General features: G+C 42.3%; 3 protein-coding genes across 4 annotated transcripts; 1 reads left to right on the forward strand and 2 right to left on the reverse strand.

Moving 5' to 3' along the window:
* Positions 1-6,706: 6,706 nt before the first annotated feature.
* tko (30S ribosomal protein S12 technical knockout) lies at positions 6,707-10,535 on the reverse strand. Its single transcript, XM_011140416.3, has 5 exons — positions 10,227-10,535; positions 9,866-9,913; positions 9,703-9,750; positions 7,111-7,332; positions 6,707-6,976 (listed from the first exon to the last, which is right to left on the reverse strand). Exons 1-5 carry the CDS (start codon positions 10,288-10,290, stop codon positions 6,846-6,848), a joined length of 513 nt encoding a protein of 170 aa, XP_011138718.1. The 5' UTR covers positions 10,291-10,535; the 3' UTR covers positions 6,707-6,845.
* A 182-nt stretch (positions 10,536-10,717) lies between these two features.
* Positions 10,718-13,939, reverse strand: LOC112590514 (keratin-associated protein 6-2). The gene is made up of 3 exons (XM_025307266.1): positions 13,362-13,939; positions 12,671-12,836; positions 10,718-11,872 (listed from the first exon to the last, which is right to left on the reverse strand). The coding sequence occupies exons 1-3, from the start codon at positions 13,371-13,373 to the stop codon at positions 11,544-11,546; spliced, it is 507 nt and encodes a 168-aa protein (XP_025163051.1). The 5' UTR covers positions 13,374-13,939; the 3' UTR covers positions 10,718-11,543.
* Positions 13,940-15,962: 2,023 nt separating this feature from the next.
* Positions 15,963-19,224, forward strand: LOC105182748 (mitochondrial genome maintenance exonuclease 1). 2 transcript variants are annotated; one of them, XM_025307287.1, is made up of 5 exons: positions 15,963-16,082; positions 16,539-17,439; positions 17,512-17,719; positions 18,175-18,356; positions 18,648-18,712. In XM_025307287.1, exons 2-4 carry the CDS (start codon positions 16,611-16,613, stop codon positions 18,326-18,328), a joined length of 1,191 nt encoding a protein of 396 aa, XP_025163072.1. In that variant the 5' UTR covers positions 15,963-16,082; positions 16,539-16,610; the 3' UTR covers positions 18,329-18,356; positions 18,648-18,712. The 2 variants fall into 2 exon arrangements, with proteins under 2 accessions (XP_025163072.1, XP_011138715.1); XM_011140413.2 differs by having other exon boundaries at positions 15,966-16,082; positions 18,175-18,307; positions 18,648-19,224.
* Positions 19,225-23,314: the final 4,090 nt, after the last annotated feature.

Here is a 23,314-nt window from a genome sequence, read left to right on the forward strand (position 1 = left end):
ATAATTAGTGAAGAATTTAGTGACTGTATGAATTTCGATAGTTGTTCATGCATAATATCAGAAACATTCATTATTTAATTGTTCATGCATATAATATTTACTTGGTTATCCGGCGATTAAAAATAACGCCCTCCAAAAAAGAAAAAACTACTGTTCCAGAAATTTAATACATTGATTGCTATGGAGATGAAGGTACTATGTTTCATCACGTCTCATTGATTTACGCATCTTCAAAAATCATTTAAAATATCAAAATATCTTTAACAAATATATGCGTCAAGAAATGTATGTGTTCGTTATAACATCTGATTATTCGAGTTTTAGTTAAGTTTCGGGACGATCCACCGAAATCAAAGTTGCAGTCAACGTATCATGCGAACAAATATCGTAACATCTTGATACATCATCCTGTCTGTTACACACAAGAAATTTATGAAATTTCTTAAAATTCACGTATCCAAATTGTTCACTGCACTTATTTTATTAATATCACAACACTACAGACGACAACATGCTGCTTAAACGTTACCGATGATAATTCTACTGCTTCAGCAGAAAGCCAACGTTTACGATATTCCTGTCTGTCCGTACTTCAGGAAACTCTAAGTCCTTCTGAACGAATCTAGCAGTTTCTGCTTTTGCTTCTGCTTTTATTTCGTTTACCCCTTCCTCAAAAAGGGTAAGGGATGTCCTTAGCTGCTGTAGTAGGGAAGGACGGTTCCCTATTGACCACTAAGGTATCGGCACTAATGTATCGTCCACTGAATGTTCATTGTGTCCAGTTTTCAGGATTTTGGTGGTAAGCTAATGCTACCAGCCATTTTTAACCCTTTCGATACGGCTATGTCGCGTTACATGGACCAGTTACAACGTACATCTTATCGTCGAGTGGGTATAACATTTGACATTCGGTAAGATAATGTAAATTACAGATAAATTGTTCATAAAGGATGAGATATTACAATATAATATATTTTAAATTATTCAGATTTAAAAAATTGTTTAATAATATAATTCCGACGATGAGCGACTATAGTCACCCGTAGGACACAGTGAGTGTGCGATGTTGGGTGACTATACTGCAAACCTGAGTGTGTTATTTTGACGCGTACAAGCTGAAGCTTCCTTTACGCGTATCTTGTCGTCTTAAATCACATCGTTTAACGCATTTAAACGCGTTAAGTGATATCGAAATGCATCAAATGACGTGTTTCAGACGACAAGAAACGCGTGAAGAAAGCTTCAGCTTATAATACGTGTCAAAATAACACACTCGGATTTGCAGCGTACAGTCACCCGTAGAGCACAGTGAGCGTACGACGATGGATGACTATAGTCACCGGTAATATCGGAAGGGTTTCAATGATATATAATGCTACATCTCACCACTAATCAGTGATATGATAAAATGTATAAAATACACAGATAGGGAGAATAGATAATACGAAAAGATATAGAAAAATGCACGAAATATTTTCTACTAACTTACACATTTCTAACAATCCTTTCAATGAGCTCAATCCTTTTCTTTCCTTTAACATGTCGGACATCTTTTCGACTTGATTTATGACTCAAAAGGATAAAATGAGGACATATTTGTCTATTTTACCTGTATTTACGACACAGTTAGATCCCAATGAAACTGTCACTTCAAAAGAGCCGATTATTGATGAAGTTTTTGGAAGTTCTCTAAACTAACGCAACGTACATGACGAATATCTTCTAAGGAATCTTCTAAGGAATATCTTCTAAGGAATGGAAAATCCGTTCGTTTTCCAAAACTGTCTACTGACCGGTGCGATTTTATGAGTTACTTTTACTTATTTTCACATGCGATTTATGACGCTCCGCTTTGAACGTAGATCAAAATTTAATTAATCCAATCTGCTTATTTCGATATCTCACATCTCTGAGAATCTCTGAAAATCTCTGAGATCTTGATCGAAAATTTATTGTTAGAATAAAATTTATGACCTTTCCTTAATGCATGTGACAAATTCCTCCTTTGATACAATAGCTAAGAGATTAATTCTTTCGACAGATATGTCTCGTTGTATATCTCGTAGAGATGTGCGAATCAAGAATTTTTATGTCGAATCGAATCGAATCGAATCTCATTTTTTTAATTCGAATTCGAATCGAATCGAATCTATGAAATTTCATTCGAATTCGAATCGAATCGAATCATTAAAAAATTTAACATAACTATTAAACATGCACATAATGATGGTTTTAATATGAAAGGGGATATTGATATTGTAATATCATCTTAAAGTAAAATATATATTTAAATATTTAAAGTAATTTATAATTAAGTTATTAATTATAAGTTAAGTTAATTACAAATTAAAGGTTCAAACATACAGGCCCAGATGTCTCGTTTTGTACTTGATGCATGCAAATATAATGCACGCTAATATATTTGATTCGTAATTGAATCTTCGATTCGAAATTTTCGAATTATTCGGATTCGAATCATAGGGATTCAGATTCGAATCGAATCGAATTACATTAGATTTGATTCGATTCGAATTCGAATAGTTCGCACATCTCTAATATCTCGCTTATGTTTCTGTAAATTTTGATCAAGAATCGTTTTTGTAGCACCGATAAATTCGCAGTGCTACAATATGCGACTTAGATAGAAGGACATGAAATTTTAAGAAAAGGCCGGCGGAAATACGGGAAGGAAAGCGAAAGATCGTCAATGTAGAGGAACAGTTATCCTTGATATGACGCTGTTACCTATGCCGGTGTCCCGCGATCACGCCAAATTTAGTCGTCCGTTCCGGGGCGGATTAAGCGTCTTGTCATGCCGGGCAGCTTGTCATAGAAAAGCAGCCCGGCATTCAATTCACCGGATCGCCCCCTCTTTTCCGTGTATACAAATTTTTGCTCTTTTGGCTGCATAACCTACATTTCTATGGTGGTCGGTGGACGGTCGCAACCCGTTATTTGCGATATTTCCCTGTGGCCGTCGGCCCCCGCGACGGATGAATGCGCTCGACTATTTGCATCTGCTCACAAACGCGCGCGCGAGCGCACTTCGTAACGGTATCGAACGAGTCATCGCTGTCATTTTTCTCGAAATTTCTCAATTTACATGTCACGGAACGCAGCCGAATACGCTGCGAGATAAACGTTGTCGAAGTATTCATAAATGGTACACAATCGCGAATGGGCGCATTTCTTCGCAGAGCGCTGATTTTCTCCCGGAACATGCCAGGATTTTGTGCGATTTTTGACCGTTCTCTAAATCTACACATAACGGGCTAAAAAATGGTTTTTTTTTTTAAATCAGTTAATTTAATTTATCATCAACGTTAATTAGTTTCTCGTAAAAAGTGCCGCGAAAAGATAATTGGCAATAGAAGCAATGTGTGACGATCGACGCAAGCGAGACATTTTACAGAGAATAGAAATACCGATAAGAATACAAAGGTCAATATATAAAAGTATCGGAAAAAGTTCGGATAAATAATCGCATCTAACGTACGGAATGCACGTACATTAGATAACGCGGTGAAAGAATTCGATTCTTTTCAGAATAACTCGGCAAACTATTATGTAGTATAAACAAAAATATGATTATGCTATTATCTTCAATCGTCATTTGTTGGTTGTATCATTTTAGATAGAGGGACAGATTCCAGGTATCTTTTCGTCTTAAAAATACATCGAATGGTTTCATAAGAAAACAAAACGCGTGTTCAAAAGACAAGATGACTCAGCGATTGCGGAAACCTGGCAAATATGAGACGTTTCTTCCTTAAAACAACCAAACCGTTGACATTTTCGTCCCACATTACTAAGCTAATTACGATGACGAATGATAGTTTCCTGAAGTAATTTGCAACCCGTCGCCTAAAATAATATGGGGAAAATTTTCTGTGGAAACTGTAAAATTAGACTCAAACAATTGTAAAACTCTGATCAAAATAAAAAAATATATAAAAATAAACGGGTAACAAGTGCCAAACTGCATCTTCAGTTTGCATATATTTGCAATATATTTGCATATAACTTACATAAAAAGATATATATTAATTAACTTTAACTATCGGGAAGTCTCGACCATTAAAATGGAATTAGGCATATATAACAGAATACAAAATATTCCGAAAATATAATCTCGTAGCTATCAATTGACAAGAGGAAAAGAATTTAACGAAAGAGTCACTCTTTCGTTAAATTCTTTTCCTCTTGTCAATTGATTATCATACATGAGGATTATCATACATGACGAGAAAACTGTCTAAAATTTCCTCACTTTTTCTTTGCTTCTTGACCCATAAATACAAGTTTATAACATCGGATATCGTTAGAAACGGGATCGCGATAAAAAAATCCAAACACATCTGCGTCTTTTAAAAACTGTTAGAATTCAGTAAAAACTCGTCGCCGAGCTATCCTGACCATTTTGACAAAAAAAAGGCACTGAGGGTGTGGACTGGTGAAATTCTGTTGTCGCGACCAGAAGACGTTTCAGAGCAGATACACAGACGCGCTAGTGGGGTAATTACTTTTCAATTTATCTTGCTAGCGGACCACCGACCAAGTTTTACCAACAGACCTCTTGGAGAAGTTCGGCTCGCTTCCGGTAGCCGCACAGGCCGCTTTCTCTCTCTCTCTCTCTCTCTCTCTCTCTCTCTCTTTTTGAAAGATCTCTTTCTTTCTCAAACGCTTTCGTATCCCCTTCCTACAGCATTGACGAACACGCCCCTTCGCACTTCATGCATTTCATTTCTCGACGATACCCTTTGCAGATCGATGAAGATGGATCTGTTGGGCGCGCGAGGCGAAGACGTGGTGTTGGGCGAAAAGTTACACTCGATTTGAACTGAAACGCTAGGAAATATCGCGGGCATAATCTACGATAAAGGACCCGCCTTGGAATTTAAAGACTCATTTAACGAGTATTATTACGCGACACTCTCGGGACGATTTTAAAGGATCTCTTCCTCAAATATTTGTACCGTTAGTCGCCGAAGCATTAGACTACTGGATCTGCATTTTTCTACTGCATTGTAGAAAAGAAATAAATGATTTATTTTCCAAGCAATTTCAATAGGTTCTAGGGTTTCAGAATCATCATTTTTCAAACAAACAGGAGATAATATTCCATTGTTACATCAAGACTACTTTCGAATAACAGTCAAAGAAAAAAGCACTACGATGATGCCTTCGTAACAAGGGTTGAAAGGAGAGAAAAAGAAAGGGTATGCGAAATGTTTGTCTCAATATTCAGTTCAGACGACCGTGATATTTTCTACGGAATTCAAACAAATAACGAGCGAACTTTCTACGTCGAACTTCGAATGACAGTGCTCAACTCTTTACTATTCGGCTTAGTAATCGGACACCATGTACGAGTAAAAGTCCCGCTGGTCGGGGCGACGCTGTCCTGCTGCTCTTTTATGCTTAAATATTTTACCTGTTAGCTCAACTGTTCAGGCGCATTAATGTGCCCTCTGATTTTGCGGAGCACTAACCCCTCTGATTTTCTTACACAATAAATATTTATCGTAAGATTGTATGCATCGAATTATAACGAATTATAACGAAATTAATAATGTGGCATCTTCGGAAAATCAGCGTCAATCGCGAACATCGAACAGTTGTCGTGACATCGGCTTTTCTTAAAACAGAGCAAATAGACGCACGTTATGAAAGTTTAATTAAACACGCTGACACACACATGCCCCGTGCCGATTAGTTTCACCGTCGACCCCTCAGATGACCATGGGCGTATCTGTAATAGGTTCTCATTCACACAATACATCTAATTCGGAATACCTAGGCCTGCCGAAAATGTCAATTTTATGAGAAGCGGAGCAGAAAGGATCAAGCGGGCATGTTCGCAAATTTTCTCCCGAGTATTTTCTACATCTAACGGAAAAAATTGATAAAAATCTGCGCGATACTCATGACTGGAAAATCGTCCCTGGCTCCACGAAAACGACTATATAAAATTAATATATAAATAAAATTAATCGAACGGTTACACGGGATGAACGGGAGGAACACACACGGGGAAATTTCAAATGCATCGCTTGCGCGACAACTGTTTCGTTCGCCCACCGTGCAAGGATCTTTCTTTGTCTCCGTCGATTCAGGTTGAGAGCCGATCTTTCCAAAATATCGAGATGTTGGTCAGCATGTCATATGGTCAATAGCCAGTGACCGCGTGGGTGAAGAGTGCAGATGCGCAAAGTCCGCGCGAGCAACCCTTCCGTAATAACACCGATGAGAACGGAGGCTGTGTGTCACGACCCATTCTCCATTGTGACATCTCGATGCCGGACCGCATTACTCCCGCCGCTGTCGTGTCAAGGGACGCGTGGTCCCGCTAACGGTATACGAAGATGCAGCATAGTGCTTGGAAAGTGTGTCAAAAGAACGAGCGATCTGCGGGATCCCAATCGATCCCGGAGATCAAGTTCGCCCCGAAAACTTCAATCGCGTTCGTGCGACCGTTTCTTCGTTCCGTTATGCAAAATGGATAAATATTGATCGCCGATGAACTTCACGATACGAGAGAACGTGTCAGATATTTTCGGATCTTGGATTTTCCGAGAAAAATTTTATCCCTCGCTGTCGCGACAGATCTGACATTGTTAACGAATTATTAATTAAAATACGAGATTGTGCCGAAGGGAAAGCTCTTATACTATCTCAGGTGTCAGTTGTTGCTCTCGCTCATTAACAGGTTCGAGCATGATTAACAAAACGCCCGGGTAACAATGACATATATTCAACCATGCTTTTTATTTACATAAAGTTCGATTAATTTTCTGACACAGGCAGACTTAACGTTAACGGCAGCTAATCAGCCGCTCTAGGGACTATTCGCGCTTAGCTACGTGAGGCAAGTCGTACTTGCCGCGCACACATTTAATATTAACACCGGGTGTATCTCGCAGCCGTCCGACTCTACAGAGCACGATGTTGTGTTCCTGCAGATTGTGGCCAATCCCTGAAATAATTTCATCCTGAAATCATGTAATGTACCCATGCGCGAAACGGCGAAACAGGTTGCCCTCGCGTAACGACAATTCGACGGACGTAATTGTGTTGCTCATTTGCCAAATAGCCAGTCGCGAATCTCACCTGGCACATATGCTGTCATCTCTTTGCCGTTTGATAACTTCACGACCACACATTTCCGATTTGCAGAATTAGGTTTTTTTGGTTTCTTAATGACAGTTTTCAAAATTATGCCTTTCATGAACGGCTTGTTTCCGAAGGGATTTTTCCTATAATGTGTTTTTATGTGCGGACCTACATTGTGAAGTCTCCATAAGGAAGTCTTTGATCTGATTTGCGCTATACCTGAGCCAACAAAAAAACGACCATACAACTTTTTTACTTAATATTTTTTTACAATTGCATAAGAAATGAGCAAAGATTCGGGCGAAAGCTGAGATCATCCCTTGTAAAAATAACTTGAGCTAGCGAAAGTGCACGGATATAAATCGTTTAGATTAATAAGGAGTGAAATACCACAAAATATCACGACCTGTCGATATAAAGAGAAAAGCCTGAGGACTCTGCGAAAGACGCAACAGCTATAGAAAATTACGAAACGACGGTTGGGAAGATTTCTAAGGCCATTGTGAGAAAATTTAAAGAAGCACAGGAGGAGACGGCCATTTAAAAGAAAAATTTTGCAAGTGATGATATTGAGGGAAGGAAATTTTCGTGTTCAGAATGTCAATGAGTTACGTGAGCCTGTTTCTACGTCTTATATAATATGAAAAATTTGAATGTAACATTCCCACAAAATACATTTTCTTTTAAAAATTTTAATTGAATTTATTAAACAAAGTGTACCTCTCCGCACGGTTTATAGATAAATTTAAACAATAGCCTTTGACGATAACATCGATACACGCGATGGCGCGAGATTTCACTTGACGGAAGAGGAAATTTCGTCATTTGGAGAATTACACAATTCTGTCGCAGATCTACACATTTTTCGTTCTTTATCGGCGCAACTAGCTGGAAGAAATATTTATTACGAATGACTATTCTTTAAGAGTAAAACGAAAGCCGACAATGACGTGACAATTCCGCGATCATCTCCCAAGCAGAAATGCAACACTGAAGGGAATCGAAACGAAATTGTACCATTGTTGTTCATTTCTGGATCTGCTGACCACTGTGGTCAATATGACAGATGGCCAAAATCTGGTGATGCTAATCCGCCCTAACTCTCTAGGTTCAACAGAAGCAGGAGACCAGGGAAGAAAATTCCATTATCCGGGAAAGCTAAACCCCTTCTTCGAGAGATCAATGTGTAAGATTACGTTGCAAAAATTTTCGTCATCGCTGTTGCGCGCCTTTGTTACGTTTCTGTGGTCTTCCGCTGTATTTCGAAATCTTTCTTACGGTTGCGAGCACGCGGAAAAATACAAGTTTAAAAGTTTCCCGCGGTTACCAAATAATCGAGATACATCTACTGAGTGGAAAACACACATAATATTTCTGACTTAATTTTATTTATAATTTTAGTCACGTTGGATTGGTTTTAGTCGTGTTTAATGAAACTTCAGTATAGCATCTGAATTATAATTCTTCGACTGATATCTGTTTTTACCAATGTTGGCCGCTCGTATTTCTTCGTAAATAAATAAATAAATAAATATGTATGCATACTGCACATATATCTTCCTTCCAAAAAGTGTTTGTGACATAATCTACATCGAACGATAATCATAAAAAATAGATTAAAGATACCAAATTTACGTAAACTAGGTGAGATTATCGACTTGATTAATTCTCGATTCCGCGATAAATCTACATGCTTGCGTGCGCTCTCACGAGCACCTCATATGTCTCACACCCTTTGTGAGAATCACAAGAAAAGCGAAAAGGGGTGTAACGCAGGAACGGCGTTCTCTCGTACGGCCGTTCTAACCCCCTGACAATTGGACAACCGCAAATGGACACGTCACTCCCTCAATTCCCAGCGATTTTCGCTATTGGTCACACTATTGGGGCACCGTCTTTACGCTGCCCGAGCCCTTTCTTGCGAAGTGGCCGGATGGATCTCTTTTCGAACTTCGAAACGAGCTCTTGGTCCGTGCGGATGAAAGAGGTGAAGCCTGCGCGTATTTCCGCAATGAAAGAATACCACAGATGGGAAATTTGGTTCCTTTCGAGGCTCCTGCAGTCGGGTCCGAGAAAAACGCTGATTCGTATCTGACGAGAGACACCTTTAGAATCTCGAGACGCTATCGATTTTCAAGAGGATCAGCTCGATTACACTCGCCAGAAGTGCGAACAACACCTGGCATCTCGCATGATTTCATGTAAATATAGATCGACGAATCGCTAAACTAAATTTTTGAATTTTAATTCTCGCGTGTTACGTCGTATAAAATTTCATCTTTGTTTACATGTGTTTTAATACATGTTTTCTGTGTAATCCCAAACTATCCAAATTTGACAGAATAATTTGATACTAATTTAACAAATAAAATTATCATCAAATCACTCATTACACATAAATATAATCGTGATTGATGAAAACGTTATACACTAATAATCCTTAATCAACATAGGCCATAGTTATTTTTTTTATCGCAAATTACACTCATTTTCCTTCTTCGATAATTTGAAACAATTAAGAATAATAAAAAATTATAATCTAAGAACTCTATTATTATAAGTTGTATAGGAAGTTAATGATTTCATTACCTTGTAATGCAGTATTCATGCATATCTTTGCAGTACTCAATATGCTTCCTGTCAAATACAAAATTTTAATTTATCATGATATAAACAATGGAATTAAATTTTGAATCAGGTTTCTAAAAACATTGATAAAGAAAATTATAACAATTATAGCAAGACAATTTACCTTGAACATAATTGTTTATACAGAGTTTTGTTAGACTTGTTTGGCTACCTGAAACATATTGAAACAAATATATTAAGTAGAATAAAACATTAAAATAATTATATGAATTATGAACAGCCATAGTAGTGATTATATCTATAAAATATTGTTCTATAATATTATAATTAGAGATTAAATACAATGTTACATGCAAATGTACTGCATATAAATTTAATACATATACATTAAAGTAAAAATATTATGTTATGTTATATAACAAAAATATATATTTATATTTAATAAAAACTGGAGAAAATAGAAGTCAAATTTTAGGTTAGAAATTAAAAGTATTATAAATCAAGTTATCACGCAATGAACATACCTTGAATGGAGCTTGCTATACAGGTTCTTGCTATATTCATCACACTTTTAGTCAAAAAATTCATGATTAATGTAATAATTAAACGTCTTCGACAGTAACTTAACCTCGCACAATGTTGTCCTTTTCTTCTTCTTCAAGTGTGACCTAGAACTAGCACTCCATTGGCTAGTCTTATTATAATATTTGTCCTTTTGTGTTGTTAATAATTATATTGTCTTGTATATACTTTTTAGGAAATTTTTCAAAACTTTACATAGTGTTGTTGAACATCTTTGCCGTTGTACGGTATCTCTCCGTATTAAGGCCCTTTTACAATGGCTGCGAGAATAAGGCTGTAAGCGTAAGCAGTATGAAATGGACCAATCACAGTCAATTATTCTTATAATAACCGACTGTGGTTGGCTTATTTCTTACAGCTTTATTCTTGCATCTATTATAGAACGGCTGTTAAAATAACAAATCTAATAAATTCTGTAGAAACTTTATTGGCTCATAAAATAACGAGTAATATCCCTCATATCATTTATTTAAGAAAATTTGCTAACGTGTTTCGAGTCTCAACTAAATCTAATGGAGGTCGGTAAAATATGGATTGAGTCTCTACTAAATTTTATAGAGGCCGATAAATTAAAGTTCGAGTCTCGACTAAAGAATCTATTTTCTAGCCGACATTCGAACCACCACTTACCAGATTCCATAAAATTTAGCTGAGCGTAAATCAGGCGCTTCTTGTAATTTTTATTATTGCATTAGATAGTATTCGTCGAATTACATAAGACAGTATCAAATTCAAATTTTCTCTCCCACTGAAAGTACTCCAAAATAATTGTCTTTCAGTTTTCAAGCAATAACACTACGAGTTGATTAACAAAGAGGATATGCATCAACTTGAAATACATAATTTGGCCTGATCAAGTATTCTTTAATTTTCAAATTTTACGATGCAACGATGCATTATAGAAGACTATGTTATTTAAAAATAGAACTAGACTCACGAGATGAAACGAAACCAAGTAAATTTTACATCGCATGACGTATCTGAAAGTCAAAAACTATACGCTAGAAAATACCTCTCCCGAATTGTTCCATCGACATCATCTTTGCAAATATTACAGCACGTCGAATACTGTCAAATTGTCTAAAGAAAGAACCACGTTGCTTATTAAAAATACAAAATTTATTTAGAAATCGCAAAAGATACAAAGCTCAGAGAAAAGGAGACGAATGCTCCAACGAGGGGCAGAAACGAGGGAAACCGAGGAGAGTCGTACTGACGTTTCGCAACGTCAGTTATAAAATACCGTTCACAGGTTCTTCTCACCAGCCGTAACCACCATGGCCGTAACCACCGCCGAAACCAGCTCCGACTCCTGCACCGTGTCCCACCCCGTATCCCGCGCCGTATCCTGCACCGTACGCGAGTCCCGTGCCGTGTCCTGCACCGTACGCGAGTCCCGAACCGTATCCTGCACCGTATCCGAGCCCTGCCCCGTGTCCCGCGGAAGCAAGACGGTAGGACGTGTACAAAGGTGCGTTGTGACCATGGGAGATTGCCGGCGCACCGTAATTCTGGGAATAAGCGGGCGCGACAGCAGCATGTCCCAGCGAATAGGTCGCACCGCTACCAAGATAGCCGTGGCCGTAGCCTGAAATTAAAAGGGACGTTTGTCGCGTCAACTCTGACCGAAACATATTTTCCACGAGCTCATACGCTAATAATGGAGTTCGGTTGAATCAGCGCGTTGACAAACGCGAGACTTGGAAATGAAGTGTTTATCCATCATGGCTCATATTCTGAACTTTCTTTTAGCGTTAAAAGTGACTATACAAGTGGCTTATATAAGCCTCCTGACTGGTTGCAAGCCATTTAGAGTCACTTTCAGCGATGAAAGAGAATCCAAAATATGGACCTATGGCTAGCAATCAATGGGGGGTTCTTAGATAAATAATTCTCTGATCACACGCTAAGATCTTAGCTTTCTGCCGGTATACATGACTTTATGCCGTCATGCTTATCGCTTTACAAAGAAAGTTTGTCAGATCATTAATAATAGTTTGTCACACGGTAACATATGGGATTATGTAACGACAAACAGAAGGATTCGAGGAAACGTCTCGTCACGGTTTAAATAAACCTTTTGAAATTTGCCGAAAGAGGTGAAATATTTCTGTGCGTTGCATGTGACCATTAACTCTTAGATCTTTAACCCTGTTACCTCTTGCAGTGTGGACGGATACACTCGGTGAAAAAGGTGAACTGTGTGAACGAGTATCTTCTGTATTTGCACCATTTAACAAAACCGATTCTGATCTTTACAGTAAGAAAAAAAAGCGCAAAAGAAACGCGACATAGGTGACTTTAAGCTCTTACGAGAATAAACCCGCCAACAAATATTAACATAAAAAACAATTAAGGGGGACATTTTTCTCTCGTATGCAAATACCTCCGTAACCTGCTCCAGCAGTAGCTAGGTTGCCTTGAAGGCCTATTCCACCGTGTCCAAGTGCTCCGTACCCCAGACCAAGGACACCTCTTTTGTCTTGCCTCTTTGTTACCTGCGTCCCCTGGCCGTAAATGGGAAGTGCCAGGCAGAGGACGGTCAGCAAAAGCTAACAATAAAGAGACATGTAGCGTCATACGATTTAGACTTTTCTCTCTCTCTCTCTCTCTCTCTCTCTCTCTCTCTCTCTCTCTCTCTCTCACGTGACGAGTTTGCGTTTTGTGTTTACGACGACAAATATTAGGCCAGTGTACATTTCACCGTATGAATAGCTCATTTGGCAAACAACAGGGCAATGTGTTACGATGAAATTACGCTCCTAATTAAAAGGCACAGGCGCCAGCTTCCCGCGGGCGGTGTTCTGATAGCAATAATTAGGAGCGGTTTATTCATAATTAAACGCGGCACGATCGATCCGACCCACTTGTAGTACCATTTCAAGCATCTCGTAGCATTTCCATTTGTTTTAATGAAAAAATCCCAAAAAAGATTCGACTTAATCTACTCCAATTTCGAGCCGGTCGTAGCTCGTTGACCTGATTGCCCGAGCTTGCGGATCTACGCGAGGTTATTCCGAAACGTAACGCCGCTCAGGCGGCGATCTTTCGTGGGGTAAATGACTGTGATTACTTACTAAGGCGTTCATGATGGCGACGACGATGATGCGGCGATGCAGAGATCACTACTGAAACTGGTGCTGACCGCACGGGACACACCCCCTTTTATAGTGGAGTCTTTTCTCACAGTATTGCATCTCGACGAAAAGAGTTACATGCGTGTACATGTGTGTGTGTGTGTGTATGTGTTTATCGCACACCCACGGCTCGTGGCGCACCCACACGCACACGCACGCTGACAGATATAGCGGTGAGGAAGGGGGCAGTTAGAGGAGCAGTTAATAGGGCGATAGCGGCGAGGTAAGAAAACCTTACGTGCGGCGCGTGGCTCTAACACGCCTTTCTAAAGCGATTTTTCTGGCGCGCTCGTCACGAAAATTCGTTCTTACGAGAGATAGCGCGCGCGCGATCGACATCGACGCCGCTTACGTCAATGGGAATTAAAAGTCGATCGACTGATCGCTCGAGGGAGGATCGAGGCCGGGAGTAACCAAGTCAAGGAGCATGTCGAATCCCACCGAGTCTCTCGTGAAATTCGCTTCTTTATGATATTGTGGCGAATTGAAAGGCGCGATCGAGACACGTGCTACGAGGGAGGTCAAATTGACTGCAAATTATTCGACGAACAACTTGATCTGCGCAGATATGAGCGTGCGCGCGCGCGCGCGCGAGAGAGAGAGAGAGAGAGAGAGAGAGAGAGGGTGAGAGGAGAAAATCGCGCGATGTATGTCGCCGACGTAACATCCACCGACCTAAATATCCGACCCGTTCATCCGGCTAAATCGCCGACACCGATACGGCACGACGACATGTCGTATCGCATTTTCCGCGCATCTTAAATTTCATCCACGGCAAAACTTTCACTGTCGCACAGCGGCTCCGCGAAGACGGTTTTCGGTTGCAGCGTTACGTAAAGACGCGTCGACATTTTTCCGCCCGGTTCGCCTCCCGCGCCTCCTTCCTTCGCGTTGCATCCCGCGACTGGCGAAACTGGGAAGAAGAGCAAGGACGAGGGGAAGATGGGAGAGGGAGTTTCGAGATTTAATGTTGATTTCGTTGCACCCGTCAGATTTATCGGAGAAATCGCCAATAAAGGTAACGCGCTGCTTTTTATATCCCACGCAGACGAAACTTCGCGGAAACTTATTGCCGAGGAATCTTCTCTCCCCCGAGAAAATGATTTCTCGGTAATTAGACTTACCTCCAACACTACTGACACTAATACACGTAGAAATAATCTTTCTCACACAATCAGGTTCGCCTCCCTCTCCCACGCACGCACACACATACAGTCGGCATATCGAAATATACAAAAAAGAGCTCTCTTTCCGGAGCTGCAGATGCGGAACGATAAAGTGGGAAGTTAATTGCTAAGCGGCCGGTCGTTTATCATCGCCTCTGGCGCAGCAAGCGTTATCTTCTCGTTACCTCGCCACTTGGTATGACCGGCATTTCACAAACGGGCCGAACCGTGAACTCGATTCGACGAAGCAGGCCGTTATTAAATTAGGAAAAAATGCTAAAAGGACTCGTTGATCATGGGAAAGCCGACGGGAGACGCGAAACGCGGGCGAACGCGGCCCGTCTGGGAACACCGAATGGCGGAGGCCCTCGAGCCTTCGAAAGGGCCGCGCGCCGGCTTACGTCAATAAGCGCGATACGCCTAATGGTATCGACGCACGTGATACAATAAAGCACGTCATACTACTAATTTTCCGCGGAGGAGGAGGAGGACGAGGAGAAAGGTGTATCGCATCAAAGGTCGTGCGCCGCCGGCTATTGTGCAAACCAAGTGCAATGAGGGGGTTGCGCCGGGCACACCCCGCTTGACCAACCGCGCGCGCATGGTCGCTCGGAAATCGCGAATATCGGATAGTGCGAAACGCTGTCGGACTTTTACAGTCGGCCGTGCGTTGTAATACTGTCCGGCTCGCACTCGACCGCGACGCACTCGATCTTCTTTACGTTTCTTTTTTTCTTTCTTCTCTACGAAACAAAGCGACTATTAATCGAAGCGTGCTATTAATTGCACTAGAGAGAGAATGCATTTTTTTTTTAATTTTAGCGTCAAGTGCGAATGTACTGCACAGTTTTCGCAAAGGAATGTCGAAGATCCGTCAATTTCTGTTTTTTCTTCTATTGAATAAATCGATTGAATCGCTTTATTTATCGCGTGAACGAGAAGGCATATTTATTATTTTTACGTGATACAAGGAATTTTGATAGCATCAAGAGCGTGCTATATTTTTCTTTTCTTCTCGTTCAATTGCGAATATCTGTCCGTTTCATTTAATTTAATTTAATCTGTCATTTCATTTAAACATAGCGTGTGACTTAGTGCAATCGCAACTGTACCAGCAATAGATCACCCGACGGTGATAACTGTAGAGAGAGAGAAGAAGTGCGGAAAAAGACTCACAGATGGCGACAAGATGTTATTTGATGCCTATTCGTTTAAGATGCACTTCGGGTACCTTCGAACACGCACTTGTTTCACGATAAGTACAAAAGTGTACGTGGTATAGAATGTGACCTGCTGAATGTACTTTTAGGGTGCGTTCCGTTTCACGCATATGCGCGCATTTTTTACAGTATACGTGACATAAACTATACATAAATGTGCGCATATGCGTGAAACGGAACGCACCTTTAGACTATTTTAGACTGTTGTTCAGACGTCCCTGTCATAGCTACCACCTTCGGTGCAAGTGTGCGGCACAGGAGAACCTAACCTCTTCGTATGTCATTTTTTTCTTCTATAATCGATTATAAAATTTCGTTTGTTTCATAATTTCAAGATTCGAATAATTTTATAGATATCTGTATTATTGTACAGATATATGTATGAAGTGAAATTGAATATGAAATGTCTTTATATGTTTATGATCGTAGAATACATAACCTCTACTAATCCTTACAATTGTTTTCCCGGTACGCTTGTATTTGACCCGTCCTCGTGTTACCGACGTTTTCTAATTAAATAAAATGCTCCAATGAAGAATTAAAATTCACACCGTTATTTACAAAATTTGATAATTTCGAGTCATTGGATATTGAATGTATATCTTAATTAAAAGTAGATCCAATTAATATAATATAATCGTATATCTTAATTAAAAATAGAATGCTAATGAACGTATTTTGCATGCTAATGCCGTATTTAATTATATATAATTATAATTATCTATTCGCAGAGCTTGTCACGTTATAGCCAAGTGTAGTACGAATAACATCGTAACTGTACATCAACCGATAAGATTATAATCATGTTGAGAATTTCTAATTGTGTTTCACGTGTGACGTCTTCTGAAACATCAAACGTACATCAAATGCCCTTCCGACGATACGCGTCGAAGACAAACAAAATGAAGAAATTGATGACGGAATTTAAATTCGTCTTTGGCAAATTGCTCGAAAAGAATACTGAAAAGAAAAAGAGATTAGAATTAGAAAACATCGGCAAGATCCCTGTACAGAAACGAAACAAGACAGATACGGAACTGCCATGGGTCATGCAACAGCCTCGTAATAATATCAAAAGGATTATCGTATCCGCAAAAGAACGAAGTGAATCCGAAGATGCGAATCGAATAAATCCGACAAACTCTCCGGAACACTCAATTACGGGGACGTTAGAGGATAAAAAACCGGCCAACCAAAATGCCAAAAATACTTTTCACTCCAAGTCTGATCAATCCACGCAAAAAAGAACACAACAAAAAATAACACAGCAAAGTACCGACGAAAATAAAGTCGCAGAGAACAACAATTTCCATGATGGTACATCATCGTCCAGATCAGACATGACTGATACTGAAAATGCGGCTGCAAAGTGCAGCGTGTCTGAGAAGTTTTTCGACATCGTCGTAAAAAATATACAATCCTTCTCAGTGATGGACAATAAACAAGTATCGGTAGAATTAACAGAAACGTTGTCGATACCCGCGAAAGATGACGTGAAGACAATCAAATTTCCCAGTGTAACTAGGATTCTAACGCACACCATGTCGCCGGAGTCGAAGTTAGCGTTGGACGCGTGGAAGAAAAGAATGACAGAGAAACTTGGGAAGGAGGGTTTCGACAAGTATCAGAAAGGTACTTAATGAGTTATTTCGCACGACTCCGACGAGAGTGCGACAAATAAATCTATTCGCTCTTGATACGCAGCGCTGTTGAACGACGGATCATCCCTGCACACGTGCATAGCACACAACCTGCAGGGGAAAGAATACGAGATACCCTCCAGGATCGAGCCGGTCTTCAACAGCGTACGTAGCGTCCTGAAAGACGTGAGCCACGTGAAAGCCATCGAAGCACACGTGGCTCACACGAAACTACGCTACAAGGGTATAGTCGACTGCGTAGCTTCGTATAGGTAAAACAGAACTTTCCCTTTGCCATCGCAAGGCAAAGTCTGCTCGTAAACGGAGTAGACCCAACAGAGGTCACTGCACCTCTGTGAACTTGGCACCACTTCCTCTCTAGTTGAAACGAAATTTCAACAATAAAATTTCTGTATAGATTTCAGTATAAAATATATATTTTTGTTTGTAGCGGTCTGTCAACAACTTTGTTTGCGATATTGATTGTTAAAAAATTGCGTTTTGGGAAAAGTCCTCTTTGAACGTTAATAATGAAAAAAAGTTCGCTGATACTTGCTAGAATCGTTTGTAATTGTTTGTACTGCTTTCGATTTCGTTTAGTGCAGGTTGATTTTGAACTATATCGACTTTTATCTGTTTCGGACTCTTCTCTTCTGTTTCAAGTGATAAAGTTCAAAATTGCCCTGTAACACGTTTAAGTATGCTCTCACACGTACTAAACTCGCAGGGGCGAGGACTACGTGATCGATTGGAAGAAGTCGGATAAGAAGAAATTGGACTTGAAGGAGACTTATGACGCGCCCATGCAAGTGGCTGCATATATCGGCGCTATCAATGCTTCCAATTTATATCCATTCGTGGTAAATGTCTCCCTAAAGTAAAATTAAAAGTCAAAACCATCAGAACCGGGTAAATATATCCTGACAATCCCGCATGGCGAAAAATTGATTGAAAAACAATTTCAACGATCCTCGAATTTCACAATATGCCAAAAAATCCAATATAAGAAAAATCCAATTCCGATATGAAAACGAAGCAACTTTTCACGTAACTTTTCACCGGATATCTCGAGCTTATGACACAAATTGATCTTATGATAAAGCCAACGAGAATCAACGCGATATTTTCTGATTGCCAGGGAAATCCTGGCACATCGCGTGTCGCAATTATCCAGATTGACCGTGTCTCTTGGTTCCTCAGATAAAACGCGGGTTAATCGTGATTGCCTACACGTGCGGCGAGCCAGCGACGGTGCACGAGATGTGCGGCGACACGCTGCAGGAATACTGGACGATGTGGTTACGGCGTTTGCAGCAGTACCACGTCGAAAGCCGGCGAGCACCGGCGACAATATGAGCAATAAAACGCTAATGTAACGGCGCGCCGTCGTATATTCATTAAAACTTCCTCACACAAAGTCCCCCCCAATTAAATCCTTATCCGTCAGCCGCAGGTAACTCTCGACGTCAGCGGCCCAAGTTTTTAATTCCTTCCCTAGCGCGTCAGAAGTTGCAATAATCTATAGTCTTCGGGGAGTAGTTGGAAAAGCTCTCCTCGTCCGAGTCGGAGGAAGCCGCGAAGGACGCGAGAGGAGCGAAGCAAGAGGAAAACCGCGTCGATACGGCGATTCATTAAGCTCAGCGCAGTGAGCCCGGGGCTGCTGATGATTCACGAGAATCATACGCACTTTTTCCGACCGGCCGATAAACGACATATAATGATTGTAAAAGGAAACGCGAGCCATGATCAATTATACATAACTTTGTAAAATATATTTTTGTAACTATTAAAAGTGCATGATTCTTTTTCTGCATATATTTTTCTTCGAAGACCTAATTTTCGCAAATCTGCGAACGCTCGGAGAAGTAAAAATACTGAATTTCTCAGATCGTGACCGCAAGCACTTAAGGACACAAAGCTCTCTCTCTCTCTCTCTCTCTCTCTCTCTCTGCTCGAGAAGCAAAAAATTGCTAATCTGCGAAGCGACGGCTTGCAAAAGAACACGAAGAAGAAGAGACCCTGGTCTCACTCCCTTGCAATGCACGAGAAGAAGAATAGAAACACGGTGGGTATAAAAACATGGTCACCATTTCGCGTCACCGCGACTCTGTCGGTTAACATACAGCAATTATAACTTTCTGCCTGCAGCTCCGGAGCAGGGGCTGCCGTGTTACGTGGCTCCTCGTTACAGGGTCCCATAAACATCGCGCCCAACCCTTCGTGCGCCCATGGGGATCGTAAACTAATGGTGAAGCGGTGTAGCGGAATTATATCGTTCGTTGTGTTTCCGCATACCTGAATCACACACATACACACACACACACACACACACACACACACACACACACACACACACACACACACACACACACACACACACACACACACACACACATAGACACAGCCGGGAGAATCGCGTCAGGATATCAGAGATATTGCCCGTCGCGTCGCGTCCTTTAACATTCCGACTGATTTTAGGCGACGCGCGCGGCGCAAGGAGAAATTCGTAATAGCAGCTAATTTGCAACCCCGATACACCTTTTTCAGCGAAGAGAAACAGAATTGGTGTTGTTTCTTCAACGTGAGCGGGAGGACCTGGTGTTATGTCGCGAGGAACGTCGATGGAAACTAGTCGGAAACTTTTTGTTCATTTTTTTTACACACTTGGCTCTCCTGCTGCCTTTTTATCACGCTAATAATAATTCCTCGCGCTCTTTGCGACATCCGACCTTTACGAGCGAAGTGCTGTTTTGCATCAAAGAACTCTTCCATTAGCGTGCCAAGTAACAACGCAATTACAGCTCCCCTCGCTTACCGAGAAGTACAAATGCTCTCGTCACGTAGCAAAACAAATGCTGCGACTTGCGGAGGCGCGGCGGTAAACGAAGCGATGATAGCAGTCGCGTTGCACAGCGCCGGAAAATAGTGCGGGTGTGAATTACAGGGATTTAGAAAATTTGCCGAAAAATTTTCCACCCTCGCCATTACCCAGCTCTCCGCATTTGCGATAATTAAGGAAGCGCTAGAGGGATTAACTGTAGAGATTTAATTGCGAATGATTTAGACACGTCGTTTCCTTTTTTCAAACTGCCTGGGAAAGCTCCGCGATGCATACGTACGTGCGCGCGCGCGCACACACACACACACACACACACACACACACACACACACACACACACGCACGCACGCACACACTCACAGGTAACCGCGAAGAGTCGTGCCGCGATAAAACCGACGACGCTAACCCGTTGAAAACGTCATTACGACGCGTTCTCTCTCTCGTTTTGCCGCGCGCTGCGCGCCGGATCAAAAGAGCAAACCACCGCCGCATGCCGCAATCTGTTTTCGTAATACGAGATAACGCTGCAGAGTGAAATTTAGTGCAGGCCGCGGATTATCCGCAGCCGCTGCCGAGAATTCTGTCGTTCGCACGTCCGTCCCCATCCCGGTGTCTCCCGGTCCTCCCGGCGAATCCTGAGCGAAGACAACCATATTTCCGGATTAGACATTTAGCGAGCGCCCGGCCCCAGATGACTCTAAATCTCCCGGCTAATCCTCGCTAATCCCCCCCAGTAACAGTGGCATATTTTCATCGGCCGATCCGCCCTCTTCGCGCGCCAAGAGTTATGAAAACGATAACTTCGACTCGCCCGCCCGACGAGTCTTGCCGCCCGCCCTGTGACCGTCGTCGCACCGCCTCCGGCTCGTCGCCCGGACGCGCGTGCTCCGCGCGTCCGGGAAAACACGCCGGAAAATGCGCCGCGGGGATTACCGAACTCGGCGATTTATCGGAGACCCGCGAGGAGGGTGCCCCGTCGGACGATCCATTCGCTTCCTCGTCGCTAATGTAGCGACGATGGAAAAGCGGCTTTCTATTAACTACCTTGCGTTCCGAGGAAGCCGGCGGTTGTTCATTCTGCCGGGAGCACCGTGCGGAAACTGCAGGTAACGCTTAATCCGGGTCATGATGTATCTGAGAAGTGGCTAAAGTTCCGGCTAAAGTTTCAATGTCGCCGCGCATACTCGAGAAACATATACAACGCGATAATACATGCCGCGGTAAGATTGAAAACCCGCGAGCCGTGAGAAAGAGAAAGACGCTTGTCCCGTTACAGAGAAATAATTCCTCTTTTTCTTTCGCTAATAGCCGATCGAGCGCAGCGCGAAACCTTCCATCCGCCGGCCGCGGATCTAAGCATCCGCGGGACCGCAGATCTTCGGCGATTGCGATCGCGATACTTCGACGAAAAGAAGTCGTCGGCCTGGAACTGGAGCACGTGCGAAATTACGAAGTTTCCATCGTCCCGGCGGCGAGTGGGGCGCGAGCAGTCGTCGTCGACGTCGATATTCTTCGCGGGAAGGCTTGCGGCCGCCGACGGCCGAGCGGGCGCGGCGAGTGCTGCTAATGGCGAAAAGTTTATAAATACAGGGGTGGGAGGATTCGACGCTGCCTGCGGCGGAGGAAAATCGACGGGCGCGCGACGAAGTCGATGATAAAGGCGAGCTTCGTCCAAAGAGTCGCATGCCCGAATTAATCCTCCTCGGGAGCGCGGCGCGGCGCGGCGCGGCGCGGCGCGACGCAGCTCGTCGTGCATGAATTATCGATCGCTGGCGTACGCGCGCGCAACGGTCACGCTACATTTGCCTTCCAATAATAATTAATAATCAAGCGAAGCGGAGCGCCAGGGCCAAGCCACAAAGGACCGGATTACACGCGAGACGGAAAACGGCCTAGCGCAAACGCCGACCGGCCGGTCTGTCTCGATGCGACTCCGCCGCGATCTACCTGCTGCAATTTCCGGGACGGACGCGCGGCTGAATAGCCGACCTACCAGCAAACCGCAAGAAGCATCGTGATCGTGTCCTCTTTGAAACAAAAAGAAAAAGAGAAGAAGAAGGAAGAAAGGAGAAAAACTAACGCTAACGCCCTTTCGTTCTTGTCTAATTATAAAACGGAGCGATTCCTCTCATCGCGCCGCGCGCCGACCGACGTCGGCCGCTTCGCTCTGAGACACTTGCGAATACTTTGCGAAACGCATTATCTCCCGGAGAGACAACAGGAACATTGGAACATCGCGTCGCTTTATCTCGCGAGTACAAATCGCCGCTCATGCTCGTTACACGCGCTAAGAACGAGTAAGCTGTCGCTGCGAAATGGCCATCATTTCGTAAGCGCTTGGCCGGCTTCTGTATTTGTAAGCGCGCTACGGTATTGCATGTTTTCCGTCTTTGGAGATTCGCACAGGTGCGCACCTGCAGCCAATTAGGGAGCTTGCGTTAAAAGCGGTTCAAACTGCGTCCTAAAGCGAACGCGTCGTAATTGTGTCTCGTTATTGGCCCAGCCAAGACGCGTGTGCGTAATATCTGTGATGCGGCATCTTGCCGAGATCGATAAGACTGACACGGATAAAGATGAGTTGTCTACGGGGTGTACCGAGCGGAATCTGCTAGCTTTTGTGCGCGCGACGCGTTCAATCTCGATGAAAGCGATCGAGATCATTTTCGCGAAGTCGCGAAGAAGCACCTTGGAGACTGTTTGTCTCATTTTCCTCGGAGTCCTCGCGATCTGTTCGTGTGATAAAAAATTCCTACCGAGCGCTTAATGTTAGATATTGAATATTCTCTCGACGTCAAGGATCATTCCGAATTAATTGCGAGTCTCGAGAGAAATCAGAAGAGCGAGCCGAGTACCTTGACAATTAGGACGTTACATTTTTCTCGTTCAAACAATACTTCGTCACAGAATGACTTCCACCCGTGGCAATTTTTCCGTTAATTTTTCTCAAATTCCCCGAGAGAAAATGCATTTTTCTAGACGATTTCGTCGAGAGAAATCCGCCGTTAAAAGAGACGACAGTTTCTCTCTC

The sequence above is a fragment of the Harpegnathos saltator genome, unplaced genomic scaffold (genome assembly GCF_003227715.2).
Source record: "Harpegnathos saltator strain DR-91 unplaced genomic scaffold, Hsal_v8.6 scaffold844, whole genome shotgun sequence".
Taxonomy (NCBI): Eukaryota; Metazoa; Arthropoda; class Insecta; order Hymenoptera; family Formicidae; genus Harpegnathos; species Harpegnathos saltator.

Bases quoted from the DNA above. Each gene is read 5' to 3' on its own strand.
- tko (XM_011140416.3), bottom strand. From the start codon at position 10,290: ATGAATTTTTTGACTAAAAGTGTGATGAATATAGCAAGAACCTGTATA. The intron at 9,914-10,226 runs GTATGTTCATTG...AATATGTTTCAG, and splicing joins TATAGCAAGCTCCATTCAAG to GTAGCCAAACAAGTCTAACA. The intron at 9,751-9,865 runs GTAAATTGTCTT...TGTATTTGACAG, and splicing joins TATAAACAATTATGTTCAAG to GAAGCATATTGAGTACTGCA.
- LOC112590514 (XM_025307266.1), bottom strand. The intron at 11,873-12,670 runs GTATTTGCATAC...TTTTAATTTCAG, and splicing joins TGCTGGAGCAGGTTACGGAG to GCTACGGCCACGGCTATCTT.
- LOC105182748 (XM_011140413.2), top strand. From the start codon at position 16,611: ATGTTGAGAATTTCTAATTGTGTTTCACGTGTGACGTCTTCTGAAACA. The intron at 17,440-17,511 runs GTACTTAATGAG...CTTGATACGCAG, and splicing joins TTTCGACAAGTATCAGAAAG to CGCTGTTGAACGACGGATCA. The intron at 17,720-18,174 runs GTAAAACAGAAC...CTAAACTCGCAG, and splicing joins GACTGCGTAGCTTCGTATAG to GGGCGAGGACTACGTGATCG.